The 19,919-nt window shown below is 36.6% G+C and overlaps 1 protein-coding gene across 10 annotated transcripts in view; it reads right to left on the bottom strand.

The window, feature by feature from the left end:
- Positions 1–19,919, bottom strand: part of MAP2K5 (mitogen-activated protein kinase kinase 5) — a 281,469-nt gene that overhangs the window by 208,874 nt on the left and 52,676 nt on the right. For all 10 annotated transcript variants that reach the window (XM_008016128.3, XM_073012274.1, XM_008016127.3 and 7 more), the window contains one exon: positions 16,422–16,486. In XM_008016128.3, coding sequence (XP_008014319.1) covers positions 16,422–16,486 — 65 coding nt within the window. The remainder of the gene's footprint in view (positions 1–16,421; positions 16,487–19,919) is intronic.

Below are 19,919 nucleotides of genomic sequence, written 5' to 3'. Positions count from 1 at the left end.
ATTTTCTATGGTACTATTCTGCATATTAATTTCTAAACATATTCGAATCAAATTATTTAAAATTATGAGCAGAAAGAATTTATAATAGGGAGCATATGTGCTTTCCTAGTGATTGTGAGGTAGGATATAATTAAAGAAAGAATGGGGGAGGCTGGCCTATAATCTGACTATAAATATTTCAGATTTCAGCATAACTGACAATATCCTATGTCATAAATGTCAATTTATTAGCAAAATAGTTATCAAAATGAGTATGGAAATACCCATGTTTTTGCCTCTTGGAGAAAAGACCTGGAGCGTAATTGCATGTATAATGACTTTTAATCACAATGGCAAAACAGGAACACTGAAACGACAGTATTGCCACTGTTCTATGAAGGACACAGGGCACTTCCTTCATTAACCACATGAACTAAATGCCACTGACTTAAATTCTACTTCTCACATAACATACTTCAAAGAAGGTTAGTGAAAAGAGGGACACAATTACTTTGTGAATTATTTATAGAGTGTTATCAATTGTTGAAAGGTTCTCCAAATGGATAGGAAACCTAAGAAAATAATCCAGCCACTAAAATAGTGAAAGCAACGGTTAGGATTTGGCTCAAGAAATAACCAGTAATTAAAAAGACATGGTCTCATTCTAGGTAAGCAAGAAAGAAAGTGATGGTTATTTTGTTCCCTGTGTCTCTTAGAGAACAGGTAGAAGACAAGAAAAACGGTGAGCAAAGGCTATTTTAAAATAAATAAAAGTTACAAATGTATTTGTTGTTATTAGCTCATTGCAGAGATAGCTCACTCTCTCAAATAATAACATCAGTTCTTTGTTTTTCATGCAAAGATTTCACAGCTTGCGAGATATCCTGTATTCCCTGATTCTCTATTCTCTGAACGCCCTAGGGATTTATAGGACGTCCATCAGAGACATGATAGAGGTAAAAAGACAAAGGAAAAGAAAGGTCTCTGAGATCTGATTCATTATGAAAAAGTTTGATCAAGACAAGACAAATAAATCATTGTCTAAAATGCAATTCTTCATTCTCCTCATTGGCACAGAAAGTTAAGAGTTGGTCACACTCAGGTTCAATTATTAAATCTACTTCCTTATTCAAACATGGCATTGGTTAAAGCTTATATACTGTAGGATCATCAGTTTCTATATTTACAGAGATGATGCTTCTTTGCTCTTTGTGTGACATTTTATTTATTAACCAAAAAAGCCTCTGCTTTTATGTAAATTTAGAATAACAAGATACAAGTCTTTCTTCAATTTAGAAGTTTCCATTTCAAAGACTTTATAGTGTTGGCATAAAGGAAAACTAAAACAAAAAGAAAGAAGATGGTAGAAATCGAGGAGGTTAAACTATTAGGAGATACCCCCATGAGACTACTACTTAAAACAAGGAATCTGAGAGTTGATTGTATTACATTTTCCCAAAAGATTATAAGGCTGAACAACTCTGAAGCTAATACAAAACAAGCAGAACGTTTCTCTGCTGTATAAAGCACATGAGTACACAAATACTGACACAAACAAAACAAAAATCTTTTAGTATCTTGCGAGATTAATTTTAAAACCCTCTAGATGTCACCTTTTAATGCAATGATATCGTTTCAGTAACTAAATGTAAACTAGCTGTGGTTCAGCTAATGAAAAATATAATTTTTAAACTTTAAATTAAATACATTTAAATTTTTAAATTAAAATTTAATCCTCTAATTGCTTGGCCTTTTTAGAAATTGTTCACTTGGTAGGTTTATTTGAAGGTAGATTTTATTAACACGTTTAAGACTAATGGCCAAGCTTCGAAATTTCAACATTCTGTCACATACTAAAGTAGCCATTCACAGAAATACTTCAAATAGTTTCAGGGAAATCAACACTGACAGTTGTTGCCTTCCATAATAGATAAACACATTAGCCAGGCTCTAGCTGTTAAAATAGGAAATCCAAAGTAAACAGCAGTTGTAAAAAGAAGCTTTTATGTAAACTGTACTAGTTCAAATAGCAGTCTTTGCCAACCTTCCTTCTGCCTAAAAACCCATTACAGATGCTTGACTACTGATTGCAAAATAATCTGTGGTTAAGAAACAGGCCAGGCACAGTGGCTCACGCCTGTAATCCCAGCACTTTGGGAGGCCGATGTGGGCAGATCACCTGAGGTTAGGAGTTCGAGACTAGCCTGGCCAACATGGCAAAACCCCGTCTCTACTAAAAATACAATAATTAGCAGGGCGTGGTGACACATGCCTGTAATCCCAGCTACTTGGGAGGCGGAGGCAGGAGAATCACTTGAATCCGGCAGGCAGAGGTTACAGTGAGCCAAGATCGCACCATTGCACTCCAGCCTGGGCAACAAGAGCAAAACTCTGTCTCAGAAAGAAAGAAAGGAAAAACAAAAAACAAAAAAACAGAGCCCCTCATACTGTTTAGGTCTCAAGTCAAATACGTTGTTAGGTCACAGATATTAATTTCAAGATAACTGATTGTACATAGGGCTCATAAATCAACCAAATGGATGATATAGGGAACTTGGCTAGATTAGAAAGATTTTCAATAAGAGAAAGCTACTGTAACTCTACATTTGCCATTTCTTCTTTCTGTTTACTCTGGCTATATACCCCTTTTTACTCCCATACCTGCCTCAGAGTTAATGTAGTCATCACTACCTCAGTATTTCTTCCCCAAGTTGATGTGGCCTGGTTCAAGCCTTTAACACTCTCCACATCAACTAGAGTAATGTCTTTTAATATATGGTCTAAATACCTTTGAGATCAAGGAAGCTACAGTCACACTGATCTCTTGATCAAGGATTCTGAAAGAATGTAGTGGGTAAACAGAGAAGCAAGAGATATAAAGCCTAAAGATGAGAAGGAATGAAATAACTGGAATTGTTAGAAAATATATGTGGGGGGCAATAGAAATACCCTGAGGATTAACTAGCCCTGAGGATTAACTAGCTAGGAAACTCTCTCCTGAAACAACTTGATAGCCATCTAATCTTTGCTCATAGTTTCTGGGAAAACTAACAACAAATTACTTTCCAAAATCAGATACATAAATGGCTACTTCAGAAAACCTCCTTATTCTAATAATTAATATTCTATTGTGCTTCATAGTTTATAAAACATTTTACATACAGTAAAGCTATTTTATTTCCACAAAAATTTGTGAGGTAAATATTATTATTATCACCACTTTATAGATAAGGAAACCAAGGCTTGGTGAGGTCACTGACTGCTTCACGATTCCTATCTGTAAGTACTGGAGTGGGAAGTAGATTTGGGTCCTCTGAAGCCAAATCCAGTGCATGTCCCAACAAGCTTTGTGTAAAAATAAACTGGTTGCTTCTAGATCCTCTAATTTCAGTTGTCTTCAACATTCTCTGGATATGGTCAGTGTTGATTTTTTAAAAGCAATAGGGAAAATCGATTGAATGGCTTACTTTTCAGAGTTGCATTAACTTTTTCAGGCCACTGGGGTACAATTTACTAAATTACCTCTTCTAGAACACTAAATAGTACCCTAGTGGGTCAAAGAGTAAATGCACCTCTGAAAAGTGAGCCATTTCTTCCCTTCTTCCCCGTAATATCAGATGTAATATGTCCCCTATGACAAAAATATTAACCCATTTCCATTAAAAACTCAAGAAATTGTCCCACACTAGATAAAATGAGTATGGAGAAGCTTCCCCAGGGAGCAGAGGAGGAGCAAAAATTTCTCTTCTATAATCCTGCCCACAATACTGTTGACAAGTCAACATGAACTTACATAAAAAATTTCTGTTTTTCATTCAATGGAGACTTATTTTAATCAAGACCTCAAAACAGAATAAAAATATAAATTCAAAGCTGACGGTTTCCAGGGGGCAGATGCAGAGGATATCATGATGGCTAGTTTCATCCTGCATTACAGTGTTTAAAAATAAGCTCAAGCATTCATCTTGCTTATGAAATAATAGATATATCCCAAACAGCTGGTCTTTCACATATATCATTATACAGTAGGTAATCTCTCTGACTGAATGAAACAAACATTCCTTGGCTGGCAAGTAAGCATGTTATTACTTCTAATCTCCATAAAAGCAAACTCTCTGATACATTTTTGAATTGTCTTAGGAATAGCTATTGAGTGATTTAACATTTGCAAGATACCTTAGCAAAGCCAGTCTTTTAAGTTTTCTGCACTGTTTGTGCCTTACTCTTCTGGAAGATGGCTTTGCAATGAAAATAAGACAACTTTAATTTAAGAATCATCCAGCTTCTAATTAAACTGCCATAGGCAGCTGGTTGGATAAGTTTTAATCAGTTTCAATCACCTATTGATTGGAATACTGAAGCCTAAAAAATTAAAAGTAAAAGATGATTGGGGAATTGTCCCATCTCAGAACAACAGTAGAGGCCTCTGTAAATAACTCCTCTTCTAACCATCAGCTAAATGAACACTTCAATACTGCAGTACAAAGTCTTCTGCAAAATTACTTTAACTAACAAGCAGAAATTTATCAGCTTCAGCCAAAATCAATGCTGAAATCAATTTGAACACTGGTTGTGTCTAAAGGGGCTCATTGGCAATTTAGGGAAATTACACCATGTAAATGCCTGTGCTTTAATTGAACAGTTTCATCAACTAGGCTGTGATTGCTGTCCATTCATTTATTCACTTTCGCTGCAGCTACCATTCTGCAAAGAAATGGCTTTTGTCAGGCTGGAGAGAGGCACTTTATCTTCATTTTGTGCACTTTTGTGCATAAAATAGACTTCATGAAATGGGCATATCATGACTAGGGTCAAAAGAAACCAGGAGAGACTTTTCCTTTAATGTAAAAACTGAACAGTACAAACTACCATCATATCTTATACCATCCAGGGACAGTGATCTTTAAACCAATAATAAGAAGGAATCTGAGTGACTTCCCTGCATATGACACTGTGCCTCTAGGTTGAGGAGCTATGTTCTGCACAACAGAAGGAAAGTATTTGGACTTTAAAACCCAATTCCACCAATGTTCTTTACGAGATACCTTTGTGGAGTTACAAAAATATATAAACTGTGTTAGAACATTCTCCCTCAAAAATTGGGCAACATTCTGTTTTTAAAAATCCTTTGAGGTTAGTCAAGGGAAGGTGCTATTCTCCAATCCATTTAGAAGATTAAAACTTAACGGTGTCACATATACTTTTAAAATACGATAGACAGGAGGAGAAAGCAGAAAGAGGTCTATATGAGAGAAGGGAAACTAACTTCCTTATAAAGACCAGCAAGCCCAAAATATTTAGATTCCAGAAATGATTTAAATACACTCATAAACTAACTCACAAAATCATGGCAGTGAAAAAAAAAGAAAACCAAAGATAAAATTTCCAGGGAGTCATCTGTTGAATGGACTGAGGTTCAGAGATCAGCATAAACATTTCTGACACTGGGCTAATCAGTTATTCAAAGATTACAAGTTCCAAGGAAGGAAGCGGGAAGGGAGACAGCTGTTTGTTCATATTGCTCATCTATAACATACATGTGCCTGTGCCTGGTGTACAAAATAAAAATTCAAAGTACAGTTGAAGTATATCTGCTAGAGATTGCTGGCAGAAATTCTTAGGTTTGCATATATTCTGTTTATTCTAGCTCCTCATGGAGTCAAAATGTGATTATTTACCAGGAATGGCATTGGGAAAGGACTAAGAATTAAGAAAGCCTGGGTTTCAGTGGTAGTCCTATCCTTGACTTGGTCTGAATCCTCAGGGAAATCCATTCATTTATCCATGTTTCCGTTTCTTCATAAATCAAATGAGGATGACGATACCTACTGTACTCAGCTACATTCCCACGCAGCTGGGACCATAACATGAAGCTTGTGATTGGGGCCCACTGTGGAAATGTAAACGCAACCACAGTGAATCTGAGTACCTCTTGCATCTTCCATGTATGGGGGCAGGTAGGGCCTTGAAACATTTCACTTGAGACTCCAAAGGAGCAGGGAAACTTCTCATTTGCCCCTTCAGTCAGTTACCCCAGCTGTTGTGCTCTGCAAATACTCACTAAGAATTACCTCCAAAAGAAGTTAAAAGAGAGAAGAAATAAATGATGTACACAAACTTAACTCGGTACATGTGTCTGTGGTAAAAATTCATTCTATAATTTTATCCCATATATGGTTTTCTTCACCACTTATAAAGTTTCATTGGCTATACATTTTGTTGCTGAGGCCATGTAAAATATATTTTATTCATAATATTTAGATAACTTTTCTGAAAATTTAATTATTATTTAATAAGTTTTATGTTTATTGGCTAAGTATATTGTTACATTTTGCTGCTACAGTTAACTGTCGTAATAGAATCAGTATGTTTGAGAACCTCACACAATACATATCTTCCAAATACATTAAGCTTGTTAAAATGCTATATTGATTGTGTCCTAAAGCAAGTTCTAATTTTGTGTGAACATTTTTCATTTTATTATTTAAATTCCCGAGACAAAAACCATTAACTGCTTTCAGCAATAGCACTGTACTCTCTTTTTCTTTCTTTTTGCCATACAGACAAGGAAAAGTAAGGAAATTTTAGGGTCAAGAAGACAACATGATATAAAGTCACATTAGAAAGCAAATTAATGGGTTTTTTTTTAAATGCTTAATACCCACAACCTAAATTTCTATTGCTATTTCCTTCTCAAATTTTACAAACTGCTCCTCCAATTCAACGTTAGTGTACAAATCAGAACCTAAACTTATTTTGCTCTAGTAAGGCAGCAATTTAACAGAAACATGGTCTCCTACATCAAAGTAACCAATGACAGAGCAAAGAAAAAAAAAACTGTGGCAGAAAGTTATACACAGTAAATGCCTTTTGCACTTTCCAGTGAATTATTTTCCAAAAAAGCAATTTAAGTAAATACCCTAGATGCTATGGTACACAAATATTTGCTTGTGCAATATGCCAACCGAGAGACTACGATTTTCTAACACATCAAATACTGTAAAATAGCTATAAAAAATGTAACGTGTCTTATAAATCAAGACTCTGCTAGCACAACCATATAATTAATCCAGGGATTCAATTATTAAATTATAAGTTTTTGGTAAGTAAGGAGACCCAAAGGGTAGATGAAATAACAAGTTACGTTGTCATAACTGTCAGCCAAGAAATGGATGTTTTAACATCTACTAAAAAGCCTCTAAAATTAACACCTAGAGATGACACATCACTGATTTTTCAATCTATACACTGATTTTATATCTTACATCCAAAAATAATTTGGGTTAAAAGTTAGGAAACTCAGAGAGTGAATGGCAAACAGAAAAACCTTGGCTTGAGAAGCAGGTGTCAGAAGACCTAAGTTTTATTCTTGACTTGATCTTGGGCATGCCACTTAGCCCTTCCAAGCTTTATCTTTCTCACAAGTAAAAAGAGGGTAACATACCTTCTTAGCAAGGATTTAGCAAGGACTAAAAGACCCAGGGTGATCAAGCCCTGTCCATCTCTCCACCTTCCCCAGAGTTTATTCTACTCCAATTACACAAGTTCATGCCTATCTTAATCTTAGGGTTTCTGCCTGAGTGGTTACTTCTGCCTATAAGGTTCTTCTCCCAGATTTTCCCAAACTGATTCCATCCTGTCTTTAAGTCTCAGCTCAAACAGCACCACCTCAGACAGGTCTTCCTGAGCACCTCTTCTACATTTTTTAATAGAACATGCAAGGTCTATATAATCTTACTTCAGTGTTTACTGTCTTGATTATTGTTTGCCCCACTAGTGTGAGCTCTGGACATTGCCTATCTGACCTTGCCTATCTTGTTCACAACTGGACTGCACATGCTTGGAATAGTCCTTGGCACAGTGACAGGATGTTCAGCAAAAAATGAATATAGACTAAACAAAACCAAGCAACACCTGACATAAGATTTTTATGGTAACTGAATGCTGAATTTAGTTCTGGGACTTTAGGCTTGGGAGAAATCTGTGCAGTCATCTCATGTCCAGGTCAAAGTGGGAATTCTTTTCTCAGCCATTCTGAACAACAGCCACATCATTCTGCTTAAGGTAGAGGAGTTCACCACTTCCCAGAGTCACAAAGCAATGAACAACACATTGTGTCCATCCTTAGGCTGTGAAGAATTTGCCTCTGCAGGTAAATTCCTGAAACACTCACTAAGTGCCTACAGTAGGTAAGGCACTGTGCTGGGCCCTGTAAGGACTCCCACCAAGATAACCTAGACATGACTCTCGTCCAGGGAACACAACCCAGTGGGAAGAAGAGTAGAAAGAGTACATTAATCACTCTAACCAAAGGCCGACTGTCACAGAGACATTCAAGACAGGCCATTTGTGTCTAGTCTTCAGAAGAACACAAAGCAAACCTGCTCCTCATCTACAGAAGTGCCCTTCAGACTTTAAGTCAGCTGTCATGGAGCCCTTTAATCTTCTCTTCCTCAGAGAAAAGTTAGCCAATTCCTTTCAAACACTTCTCAAATGCCAGTTCCTCCATGAGGCCTTTCCTGATCCTTCCTGAGGAAAGAGCCAAAAGCCATCACTCCTTCTTCAGCCCCCAGATTTGTGCACCATACACACAGACAGGTGGCCCAGACTGTGAGGTCCCATGCGTACCTGAGGACAGAACTTACGCATCTATCCAGACACAAGTTTCGAGGCTAGGCTGTCCCCAACATCTGACACAGAGCCCTCCACATAGCACATGCTCAGAACTTGGCTGCCTGACAGATGAATGAAGGAGGACTGAACAGGCACAATTCCCCAATCCCTCATTATTCTCTCCATTGCTCCTCTGGGTGCTCTCTGAACTGTCCACATGTCTGTAAACTCAGCACCCAGAACTACATACAGGAATCCAGAATCCAAAAGTGACAGACACTATGTCAGTCCCTGATGTTATGCCTTCTTGGTGTGGCAGGGAATAGATTTCAAATGGAAACTAGATATCTTGCACCCTATAATACAGAAGTGTGCTAATGTAATGTTTACGCAATCACAACCACTTTTACTGGGGACTTTAAATGTCTTTATAAATAAAAATTTGTTATTAAAATATTAGAAAGAAGTCTTGCCACTTCAAAACTATTTTTTTTCCCTGAAAGGAGATGAAGTTGAAACACTTAGATTCAGCAAATTCTTACTTGAAATATTACCATAATGTATTGATTTTTACCAGACTCAATTGACTGAAAAGTTGTTTGTATAGCAATATTGGCCAAACCAATATACTAGAACAATTTTGTTACCCATAGTAATCAAGTGCATTTCTGAAGTATAATTATACTGTCATAAAAAATAAAACCAAGATACCCTTTTCCAAGCAATAAAACAATAAAGGCTATAAAACAGAAAGAAAAAAAGGCTAAATAAATGAGATTTTAAAAAATGAAATTTAGTGTCTTTCAAAAACACTACTGCCTCTTCTTCCTTCCCTTAAGCCAAGGTTAGCAGAAAATGATCAATACTTCAATCTCAATAAACTATTTCAATAATAGTTAATTCGGGTGGAAACAGAGTCTGAAAATCTCTTCTCAGCGACCTGTGACATCCTGTCATGTTGGCTGGATGCCAATAATACATCACTGCCATAATGGATATGAGCATGTATGAAGTTATAGGAACATGGAGAGGTGGGGAAAAGCAAAGGTGGGAAAGGTACAGAGAACCATGAGCTCAGGTTCATTCCTTAGATTCAAATCGATACAATACACATTATTGTATGAAACAAACCTATAACAGTGAATGCTGAGAGAAGGAGAGAAGGAAACATACATAATTAATTTTATTTGACAAATATTCATTGATTTTCTGAAAACATTAATATCCTTGCTTGTCACATGATACTACAATGCAATCCAGCCATATACAAATATTTAATTTTACATTAGGATGATGTCTTGTTTGCTTGTTTAAAATATGATCTTGGCTGCAAGGAAGATTCCTTATGTGATTAGAAATTTAAAGTCCAAATAAATCAAACCATCATTCTAGCTCTCAGGTCAATTTTAAAACCCTTTAAAAACTACTCTTAATTTACAAGATACACATCGGAAAAATTATTATATAAAAGACTAGGACCACTGGCACAGCCACAAGCGAAGCTGGGGTCCAGACCTTTTGTTCCCTCTTTAAGTTTCACACCTTCAGGTTGGCTGGTCAAAGAGGAAAGTCAAGGTTTTCTGGGTACTATGTGGGTACCAATATTTTCACCATCAAGGACTCTTTTCATTCTGTTTCCCATAAGGAATTCCATGTTTTGAAATATTCTGTTTACTAAACAGCATTTAACTAGACAATTATGTATTTTCTCATTTTATATAAATGACCATCAGTCCTTCTAATTTTCATTAAATAAATCATATTACTATAATGAGTTAATATGATTCGAGCTCCCAAACACTAATTTAACATTTTAGTTGGCCTCTACAGTCAAATCACAAGTGCAAAAAACACAACCTAATAGGCCACAGGATCGCAGTTACCACCTCCAAGGACCATCCCCAGCCCACTGCCCAGCAAATATCTCTCTTTAGATAAGGCAACAGAAAGGAGGACAGACCAACATCTTTGAGAATTACAAATCCTTCCCTCCTCTTATTGTCTCTAGATAGGTTCAAATTAATTCCTAAGTAATAGTATACATTCAACCTTCAAAACACCATGAAGGCAGTATATATACTACCCATTGCATCACTGAGAAAATTCCAGATTAGACTCTTACTCTATCCTGTGGGAAGGAGTTGGAGGTAGAAAATTCAGTTTTCAAACATCTTGAGACTAGATTATCTGGCCCCGAAGCTGAAAATATGAGTCTTGGCTTGAATAACTGGCATTAAGGAAAAAATAAAATAAATCCTTCAGTGATTGCTGGCTAACTGACTTACCACGATTTAATCCTCAAAGTTAAATATTACTTCATTTCTGACCCAAAGTTTCAGTGACTCCATCAAATGATACACCAAGGAAGCAGAGTCTGAGAGACTGGCTTTGGAATCAATGTTTCCAAAGTAACTATGGCTGTTAATTTCTTTCATTTCCATGTGACATATTATCCAAGAAAAAGAGACAGTGACTAGTGAGTCAACAGATACTAAGCACTGAAAGTTTTAACATTTTAAAGAAAGTTAGTCATTCGAATATCAATCTCCTTAGTTTGGGTATTCTTATTCTTCTAGGTGAATGTTCTACAGCAATTGTACAGCCTCTCAAAGTAGCTAGATATGAGGAAGATCCAATTAAAGAGCCCCACTAAAACCTCCACTTGCCTCATTCTCATTTCAGCCAAGACGTACAAAGGATCTATTTTATCCTTAAAACTGTGCTGGGTACATGAGAAAACACAAGAAAACAAAATGGACTCGGCTTGACCTTGAGACAATACCGCCTGGGGGAAGAACACCAAGCAAAAAGAAAAGAAATGTTGTATAGAGATCTGGCTTTGCTGCTGAATGGCCACATGATAAGCCCTAGTTTCTTCAGTGGTAACATAGGCTTAACATTATACCAGCTGTCCTATACCAATCCGAAAATAAATTAGGATTAAAAAATACTTTGAAACTTAAAAAATCATTATATTTAAGATAATATGTAAGATATCATTATTCAACAAGCAACTACAGAATAGAAGAAAATATAGAAGTATAATGTGTATAACGTAAAGGCAGAATTTCTCAGTTAGTTCAACACAGCTATAATTCTGTGAGATGTTTATAGATGTTCCTCAAAAAGAGTCCCATGGCTGGCTGGGGGCAGTGATTCACGCCTATAATTCCAGCACTTTGGGAGGCCGAGGCAGGTGGATCATGATGTCAGAAATTAAGACCATCCTGGCTAACGTGGTGAAACTCCATCTTTACTAAATACAAAAAATTAGCCAGGCATGGCGGTACATGCCTGTAGTCCCAGCCACTCAGGAGGCTGAGGCAGGAGAATCACTTGAACCTGGGAGGCGGAGGTTGCAGTGAGCCAAGATCTTGCCACTGCACTCCAGCCTGGCAACAGAGCGAGACTCTGTCTCAAAAAAAAATAAATAAAAATAAAAAAAATAAAGAGTCCCATGGCCAAGTCAGGGTAGGAAGTACAGAATGTAAACAAGTTTTCTATTATTAGCACTACCATTACCAGTAGTTAACACTTAATAAGTGTCAGTCATAGTGCTAAGCCTTTTACGGATCATCTCATTTAACCTCACAACAACCTAGATACTATTATTTTTTTTTTCTTTTTTCTTTTTTTTTTTTTTTTTTGAGACGGAGTCTCACTCTGTCGCCAGGCTGGAGTGCAGTGGCACAATTTTGGCTCACTGCAACCTTCACCTGCTGGGTTCAAGCAATTCTTCTGCCCAAACCTCCTGAGTAGCTGGGACTACAGGCACCTACCACCACGCCCAGCTAATTTTTATATTTTTAGTAGAGTTGGGGTTTCACTATGTTGGCCAGGATGGTCTCAATCTCTTGACCTCGTGATCTGCCTACCTCGGCCTCCCAAAGTGCTGGGATTACAGGTGTGAGCCACCGTGCCCCACCCAACCTAGATACTATTATTATCCCCATCTTACAGATGGGAAAACTGAGGCATAAGACATTATATAACTTGCCAAAGGTTACGTAGCTAATTAGTGACAGAGGCAGGATTCAGACTAAGAGCCCTCACACTTAATCACAACACATACCATTCTCTACTTTCTCAACGTTTTTGAAATTCATTGTGAATCTCTCAGAGGGAAATAGAACATATGTCTTTCCTGAGTTTATTTTTTTTGGAGCAACCTGTAGCACTTTAGGAAATGGGGCAACACGGAAAATACATTCCTTACCTTTTCCTAAACTTTTCTTCTTCCTAGGCTTGAGCCATACTTTAAGGTATTTCCTTTATGTTCCATGTAGCCCAAATTAGTAATCCAAGAAATACCAACTTAAAATTAACTGCCTAAGTCACTCTCACAATATAGAGCACAGCTCATCAGGAGACAGCACACAGAATTCACATTACCATTTGGTTTAAATGTCTGGGGCCAGAATTTCATATTGTACAATTGTGAAGCCCATCTACACTTAAAGGAGGAAAATGTGTCAACTGTTAAATCATATACACTGTAATTACACATGATTACAACATGCCTTAAAATTCCCAACCTTCCATCAAGTGAAGTGAATAAGACTGCATTATTAAACTTTTGCTTTGCACTTATTAGCTTTATTACACTTCAAAGAAAAAAGTGGCATAAGCCCATTAGGCAGTTTTGTTACCAATGAGTGTATTTTCCAATATTTTCTTCATCTAGTTTATGTAGCATAGCCTATAATGTAATCACGCTGTTTGAAAAACCACATTTTTTTTAATCACCGACACCATTAAGGTGAACTTAGTGTAGAAGAAACTCAATCATAACACATCAAACACTTAGTTTTATAGAGACTTTAGAAAAGTGGATCCTCATTTTTCAATGATTTTATCATTTCTTTGTGCTGTACTAAAAGCCAGGGATATAAGAACAATAATACAAGCTGAAGCCCGAGCAAAAATGATACCCAACGATCAATGAGAAGTGGTTATGCAATTTGGTATCTTCACCTCCCCTCTTAAGAATCACACAGGCAATAAGGTAAATGAAATTTCTTTTTATAATAAATCTACTATATATCTATATACTACTATATATCTATATATCTATAATCTACTATATACTATATCTACTATATACGCACTAAAATTATCAGGATATTCTCATTCACCACCATATGCAATCATGTCAAAAACATTACATCTTACAACACTTACAGTGAGCATTAGCAATGGTAGCTAAATGAGCTCTTAGGATAAGTTCCTAACATCACACACAGCATTTTAGCAAATTAAAAAACTTGTGGCAAGGACATATAGAAGAATGGTCCCTTTGACATAGTAGCCCTAATGAAAGAAGTTCCAGCCATGCTTCTTAGCTAAAAACAACGTTAACAGAGTGAAGGGGGAGTTACTGTTTAATGGATGCAGAGTTTCAATTATACAAGATGAAGAGTTCTGTGGATGAATGGTGTTGACAGTTACACAACAGTGTGAATGTACTTAATGCCACCAAACTATACACTTAAATATGGTTAAAATGGTAACTTGTGTTATGTGTATTTCACCACAATTTAAAATAACAATTTTAAAAACAAAATTAACATAATTTCATGCTGTGATTTTCCGTTGGTGGATGGGCATGTTTTTTCCACTTCTCTGTATACTCCTCGTTTTAAAAAATAAACCTGGCCAGGTCTGGTGGCTCATGCCTGTAATCCCAGCATTTTGGAAGGCCAAGGCGGGTGAATCACGAGGTCGAGAGCTCGAGACTAGTCTGGCCAATATGGTGAAACACCACCTCTACTAAAAATACAAAAATTAGCTGGGCGTGGTGGTGTGCGCCTGTAGTCCCAGCTGCTTGGGAGGCTGAGGCAGGAGAATCCCAGGAAGCAGAGGTTGCAGTGAGCTGAGATCGTGCCACTGCACTCCAGCCTGGGCAACAGAGCGAGACTTCATCTCAAAACAAACAAACAAACAAACCTATGTTTTAAAATAAAGGATTAAAATGTCAACATCTAGAATATTACGTCTCGTAAAAATTCTGCTGGAGTTTCATGGTCTTATGCTTCTTCCCTTCTAGAAATAAGCTAGGACAATAAATTCACAATAGACCTTCAATTAATATAAAACTAAAGGTTTGCTGAAATAACACAGATAGGTAGGTTAGGAGTCTAAGGAAACATTTTTGAATTCAATTTGAAGCCAATAAAAGGAATACAAAGAGTTGCCAGAATCTTTCTTATTTTATTATATTTGGCTATCAGCATAAAGGCATTAAGAAGAAAGGTTCAAGCTTTGAAAAGTGAACTCAATAGAAGCAAATCAGATTGTACATGTTCCTTCTTCCTCTTTCCTTTCTATGGGCACCTGAACTCAAGAACCTTCAGAACACAGTAAAAATCTAAATCAGATAGTAAGGAAGAGAAGACTAAGATGAAAAGATGCCATTTATACTGGAGGTTGCATGGGAAGAACACTAGTATGATCCAGGGAAGCAGAATAGTAGTCGCAAAAATCATTAGACACATTGGACCCCAATTTTAAGGGCCAGGCCCAAGGACCAAGGAACACGCAAGAAACATGTTCTTATTTATTTCTCTGAATTATCATAGTGGAAGGACTTCACTTTCAGACCAACTGTTCACAATACTCAGTCATCTGCAGGAAAAAACAATCCAAACATGTGAACATAAGTTCTTAAAGGACTATATTCAGCAGAAAGGACTCACATCTTGGCTGTATCTGCAAAGGGCACTGAAGCCCTGAATGGGTGGCTGAATCAGATGACTTCAAAAGAGCTTCTAAGCCTGAGAAATCAAATTCCACACCAAGGCTGCATCAATGAGTAGGGGATGTTCTGGAATTTTAGGATGTGAACCTTCATGGTCATAGAATACGGCAATTTTTATCTGTATTCATGTGGTTAGTCAGAACTTAAAATTCTAAGAATATGGGTAATCAATTAGAAAATAAGTTAATTATTTTACAACTCTGGAAATACATATTAATACCAATGTTAAAGTATCTGTGGTTGTGACCTAATATCACAACCATAATGTGATGCAGGATTAGTGTATACATGGAAAACAGCTCTCTGGAGGAAAGTTTTATTATTCCCTCAGGGCCTTCTTACAGAGTATGGATTTTTTAATTCCTAGTGGAATATTTTTCATACACCATTGCAGACTATTAAGTACCAGATATTACATTATGTAGTTTAAACTTTGCACTACTGCATGAGAAGACTTCCCTGTCGGAGAACTATTTTTTATGGCTAGCATTTTTTAATATGAAAATGAACATTCCTTTGGGGTAAGATCACTGCAACTGGAATTTGGGAGAACTTTATAACTTAACATATTCATCAATGTGTAGAAATTCTCTCAGGGGAATAGGGTGAGGAGAGAAGAAAATACAACAGGAAGAAGGCTTTTTAATAACTTATAGTGTTGACACAGGGCAAAGCAATGGTATTTATAAGGTCTGGCTTCCACTGGGCATAACTGTAAACAGGCAGGGGACTAGTGTAGGATGCTAGCAAGTTAAAAAATAATAATAATAGTGTTAAAAAGCAAAGGAAAAAAAAATGCATTAAACTTCAGGCCAGTTAAAGGTACACTTACTAATGGTGGACTATTAAGTACACACCCAGGAGAGTTGCAGACTCGGAAATATTAAAAAGGCAATATAAATGCACTTTCCAGGCAATTCTTGAGAAAATAGATGTCTTGCAGAATTTTGGAGTCAAATATGGAAATAAAATCTAAGTGTTAGTGGTCATTTAAAAATCTTTGCCACAGAGAACTTGGATACTCAGTATTTGGAAAAGCCGATAGAAAGTTTAAACAAAACTGACTACTCACTTGTAGACTGTGCCTCCGTTGCCATGACCAAGAGTGTCCCGATACCGTATGTCTTGTTCATTCATCTCCACAAGAAAGAAAGAAAAACAAAAAGGGTGTCATGCTGTGGATGGAAATGTCAAGGAAAAGCAACTCTGGGCCATAAACAACAAGCAGTCTGGGTCATTTCAAGTTCAGCTGCAAGAACGAGAAGATCAATACAACATTTGCTGTCCAATTTATAAAAGACGATACCAAGGGACAAAGTGATGGAAAGTTTAATGACAATTTGTTTGCCTGGGTCATTTCATTAAAGTTTGATAAAAGGTGTCAAAATGGAATGATATAAACATAGCTCAAAAGGGTCAGGTCAGAGATACTGATAAGAAAACAGTCTCCAGTACTGCATATAACCAATGCCAAAGAGCACTGCACATAACCAAAGTCAAACTTAGGAAGACAACACACACACACACACACACACACACACACACACACACACACACTCACTCTCAGTAATCTAACGCATGATCTGTAAATAAATCAGCCCTAGAAAACTCCTCAGATGACCCCCATAATTAACATTTAACAAACTAAATAATGTTTATGATTTTCCTAGAGTACATATAGCTTTTCTTTGCAAGTAACAAACTAGTATACAGCAATAATTAGGCAGAAATCATATTATGAAGATCGAAAAGTACCAAATCAATGCACTTAAGATGCACATATAGTCGGATATTATAAAGGAAAAATACATAGGCATGCAATTTTTATTAAAGTCATTTTCATAACTTAATATATAAAAGTTTGCATGTTTTTCAAGGTTCTATAAAACCTATTATACCACAAATAACTACTCTCATTTGTATCATGAATAGTAGGTAAATTATGTTAGTGCCCACAAAATAATGTTTTAGAGTTTAGAGAGCTCCCTATATAATTATTTATCAAATGACTTTAAGACTAGTCAGACTTTGATGCATTCAGTAATTTTCTACACACTGGTCCAGATGCTTAAAAATTAACTGCCAACTTTATTCACGGATTTAATAAAGGTGTTCTTTTCCATATAGCTAAAGCTTGGGGAAAGCCACTGTAAGCCCTGAAAAAAAAAAATCAATTTCCAGGGAATTGCACTGCCTTGCATGGGCAGAAAATGGATGGAGTTTTTAATTCAATATCACTTGGAAAAAAAACAGTTTGCTCTCAGACCAGTATAGTAAAGCTTTAAATATTTTGCTCTACTCTAAACTTCTACCAATTGAATAAAGCAAGGGTTCATTCACCAAGGGAAATATTTCCCTTCTACACATTTCTGAAGTTGAAGCTTCACAGAGCCGTGATAATTAGGAGTACAATGCAGGTAACAGAAACAGCTTCCTTTCCGAGCCATTTTACCAATCCCTAAAAGAATACTGACAGATTAATGTGCAAAGGCCAATTCAGCACTCAATTTAATTGTAGTACAACCAGATTGATGCCCTTTACAATCAGCTAATTATTATATTCAGGGTCTGTGAAGTAATGAAAAACATGCCAGAACAATTGGCAACTATTTTCCTATTTGAGGGAAATTCTGTTCATCACTACCTTTATATTACTAATACAGAAAAAAACATTTGAAGCTGTATAAAAGGTGTGGCATAAACAAAATAAAATCTCATTATTCTGGACAGAATGATAAATTTTAAAGCAGCATGAAGAAAAGTAACACATAAAGTGACGAGATGCTAAACTAGCAGAACTGCTGTTTGGTTTACTTTGATAAATGAAGGATACGTAAATAGCAGTATCCATTGGTGGGCACAAATAGGCCACTGGGCTAATTCCCTTAGAACATTTCTCTAGGTAATCTAAACATGTCTGTAACAACCTGATTTGTACTATTAACTAATAAGCTACACTCTCATCAAGGCTTGACATAAATTTCTAGAAGAGACATTTCACTCACTCAAGTACACAAATTCTGAATTTGTGGCACTAAGGTTTAAGGGTAAGCAGGAAGTTGCTACGTACTAGATAGGGTCTATGCCCTGGAGGGGCCACAGTCTGCAATCATATACCCTCCACCACTTCATAGGCAAAGGGGTAGGTATGGCATGTCTTTGAGCATGTTCAAACGGTGTAATTCTGACTTCTTAGTCTTTTTACCACTAATATCCACTACAGGGAAAAGAGAAGGGAAGAAGCTACCCAATCCACATTCCCAGCACTCCAACCTAACAAGGAGTGGTAAGCATCCAACACTGTCAGGGCACAGGTGGGGAAGGAGTGCAGGGAGGAGAAGGGGAGAGGGAGAATGTTTGTTGCAAGTGTATGTGCATGTGCATTAATCACTGTCTAAGCAAATTCAAGAATGGAAAAAATCAAGACAAATATGGAATCCTTCATATAACCAGGAGGATTGCAAGAGTCTCATAAAGATAAAAATGGTTTTGAAGAGCAATTTCTAGAACCATGTCACTTAGTATCCATAAAAAGTGAGCAACGTGTTCCTATAATGTGTTTCTACAATGTTTTAAAGTTATGCAAACCTTTGGCCTGTGAACTGATTGATAGTTTTTTAGTCAGTTTTTTTTTTTTTTTTTTTGGAGACGAAGTCTCACTCTGTCACCCAGGCTGGAGTATAGTGGTGTGATCTCAGCTCACTGCAAACTCCATATCCCAGGTTCAAGTGATTCTCCTGCCTCAGCCTCCTGAACAGCTGAGATTACATGCACGTGCCACCATGCCCAGCTAATTTTTGTATTTTTAGTAGAGATGGGGTTTCACCATGTTGTCCAGGCTGGTCTCGAACTCCTGACCTCAGGTGATCAGCCTGCCTCAGCCTCCCAAAAGTGCTGGGATCACAGGCATGAGCAACTGTGTCCAGCCTGGTCATTTTTTAATATTTAAAAATATCAGATTCTTTTTCTTTTTGCTTATTTGAATTTTCTAATTTTTATATGCTGTACAAATACTCCTTGTGTAAAAAAAGAAATTAGGAGGGGATGGGAAAAACAAAGCAGAGCCCAAGAACTGATTACAAAAAATATTTTTAGAACTTCATATCTCTGATCAATTAGGCTAATTTAATTGATCTTAACTATGAAAAAATCACTAAAGGGACCTACAATCAACTAGTAGCATTTTTGCCTTTTTCATTTAGATAAGGATATTAATTCAACTTTTCAAAATGAAGCATAGGAAGAGTGTTCATTATATAAGAAAGTGATATTTAGAAGCTTACAGAATATTGTATTTAAATATTATAGTTGGGATCAAGTATCATTTAAAAAAATCACAGAATTTTACAGCATTCTAAGACCAGTTAGCCCACTTTACTTAGGTTACATAACTAGTCAAAAACTCAGTCTTTCAGTATACTCCAGTTCAACATCATAGCTCAGCAGTTTGTCTCAGGTGTTAAGTATGGTGGGACATTCCTATCAATGGCTACTGGCCCACAGGAAGGTAAACAATCAACGGAAAGACACAAGTTAAAAGCAATTTCATTAGCTATGATGTTAGTTTTTA

This window comes from Chlorocebus sabaeus, chromosome 26 (assembly GCF_047675955.1).
Source record: "Chlorocebus sabaeus isolate Y175 chromosome 26, mChlSab1.0.hap1, whole genome shotgun sequence".
NCBI classification, from domain to species: domain Eukaryota; kingdom Metazoa; phylum Chordata; class Mammalia; order Primates; family Cercopithecidae; genus Chlorocebus; species Chlorocebus sabaeus.
This window is presented reverse-complemented; position numbering and strand designations above follow the sequence as displayed.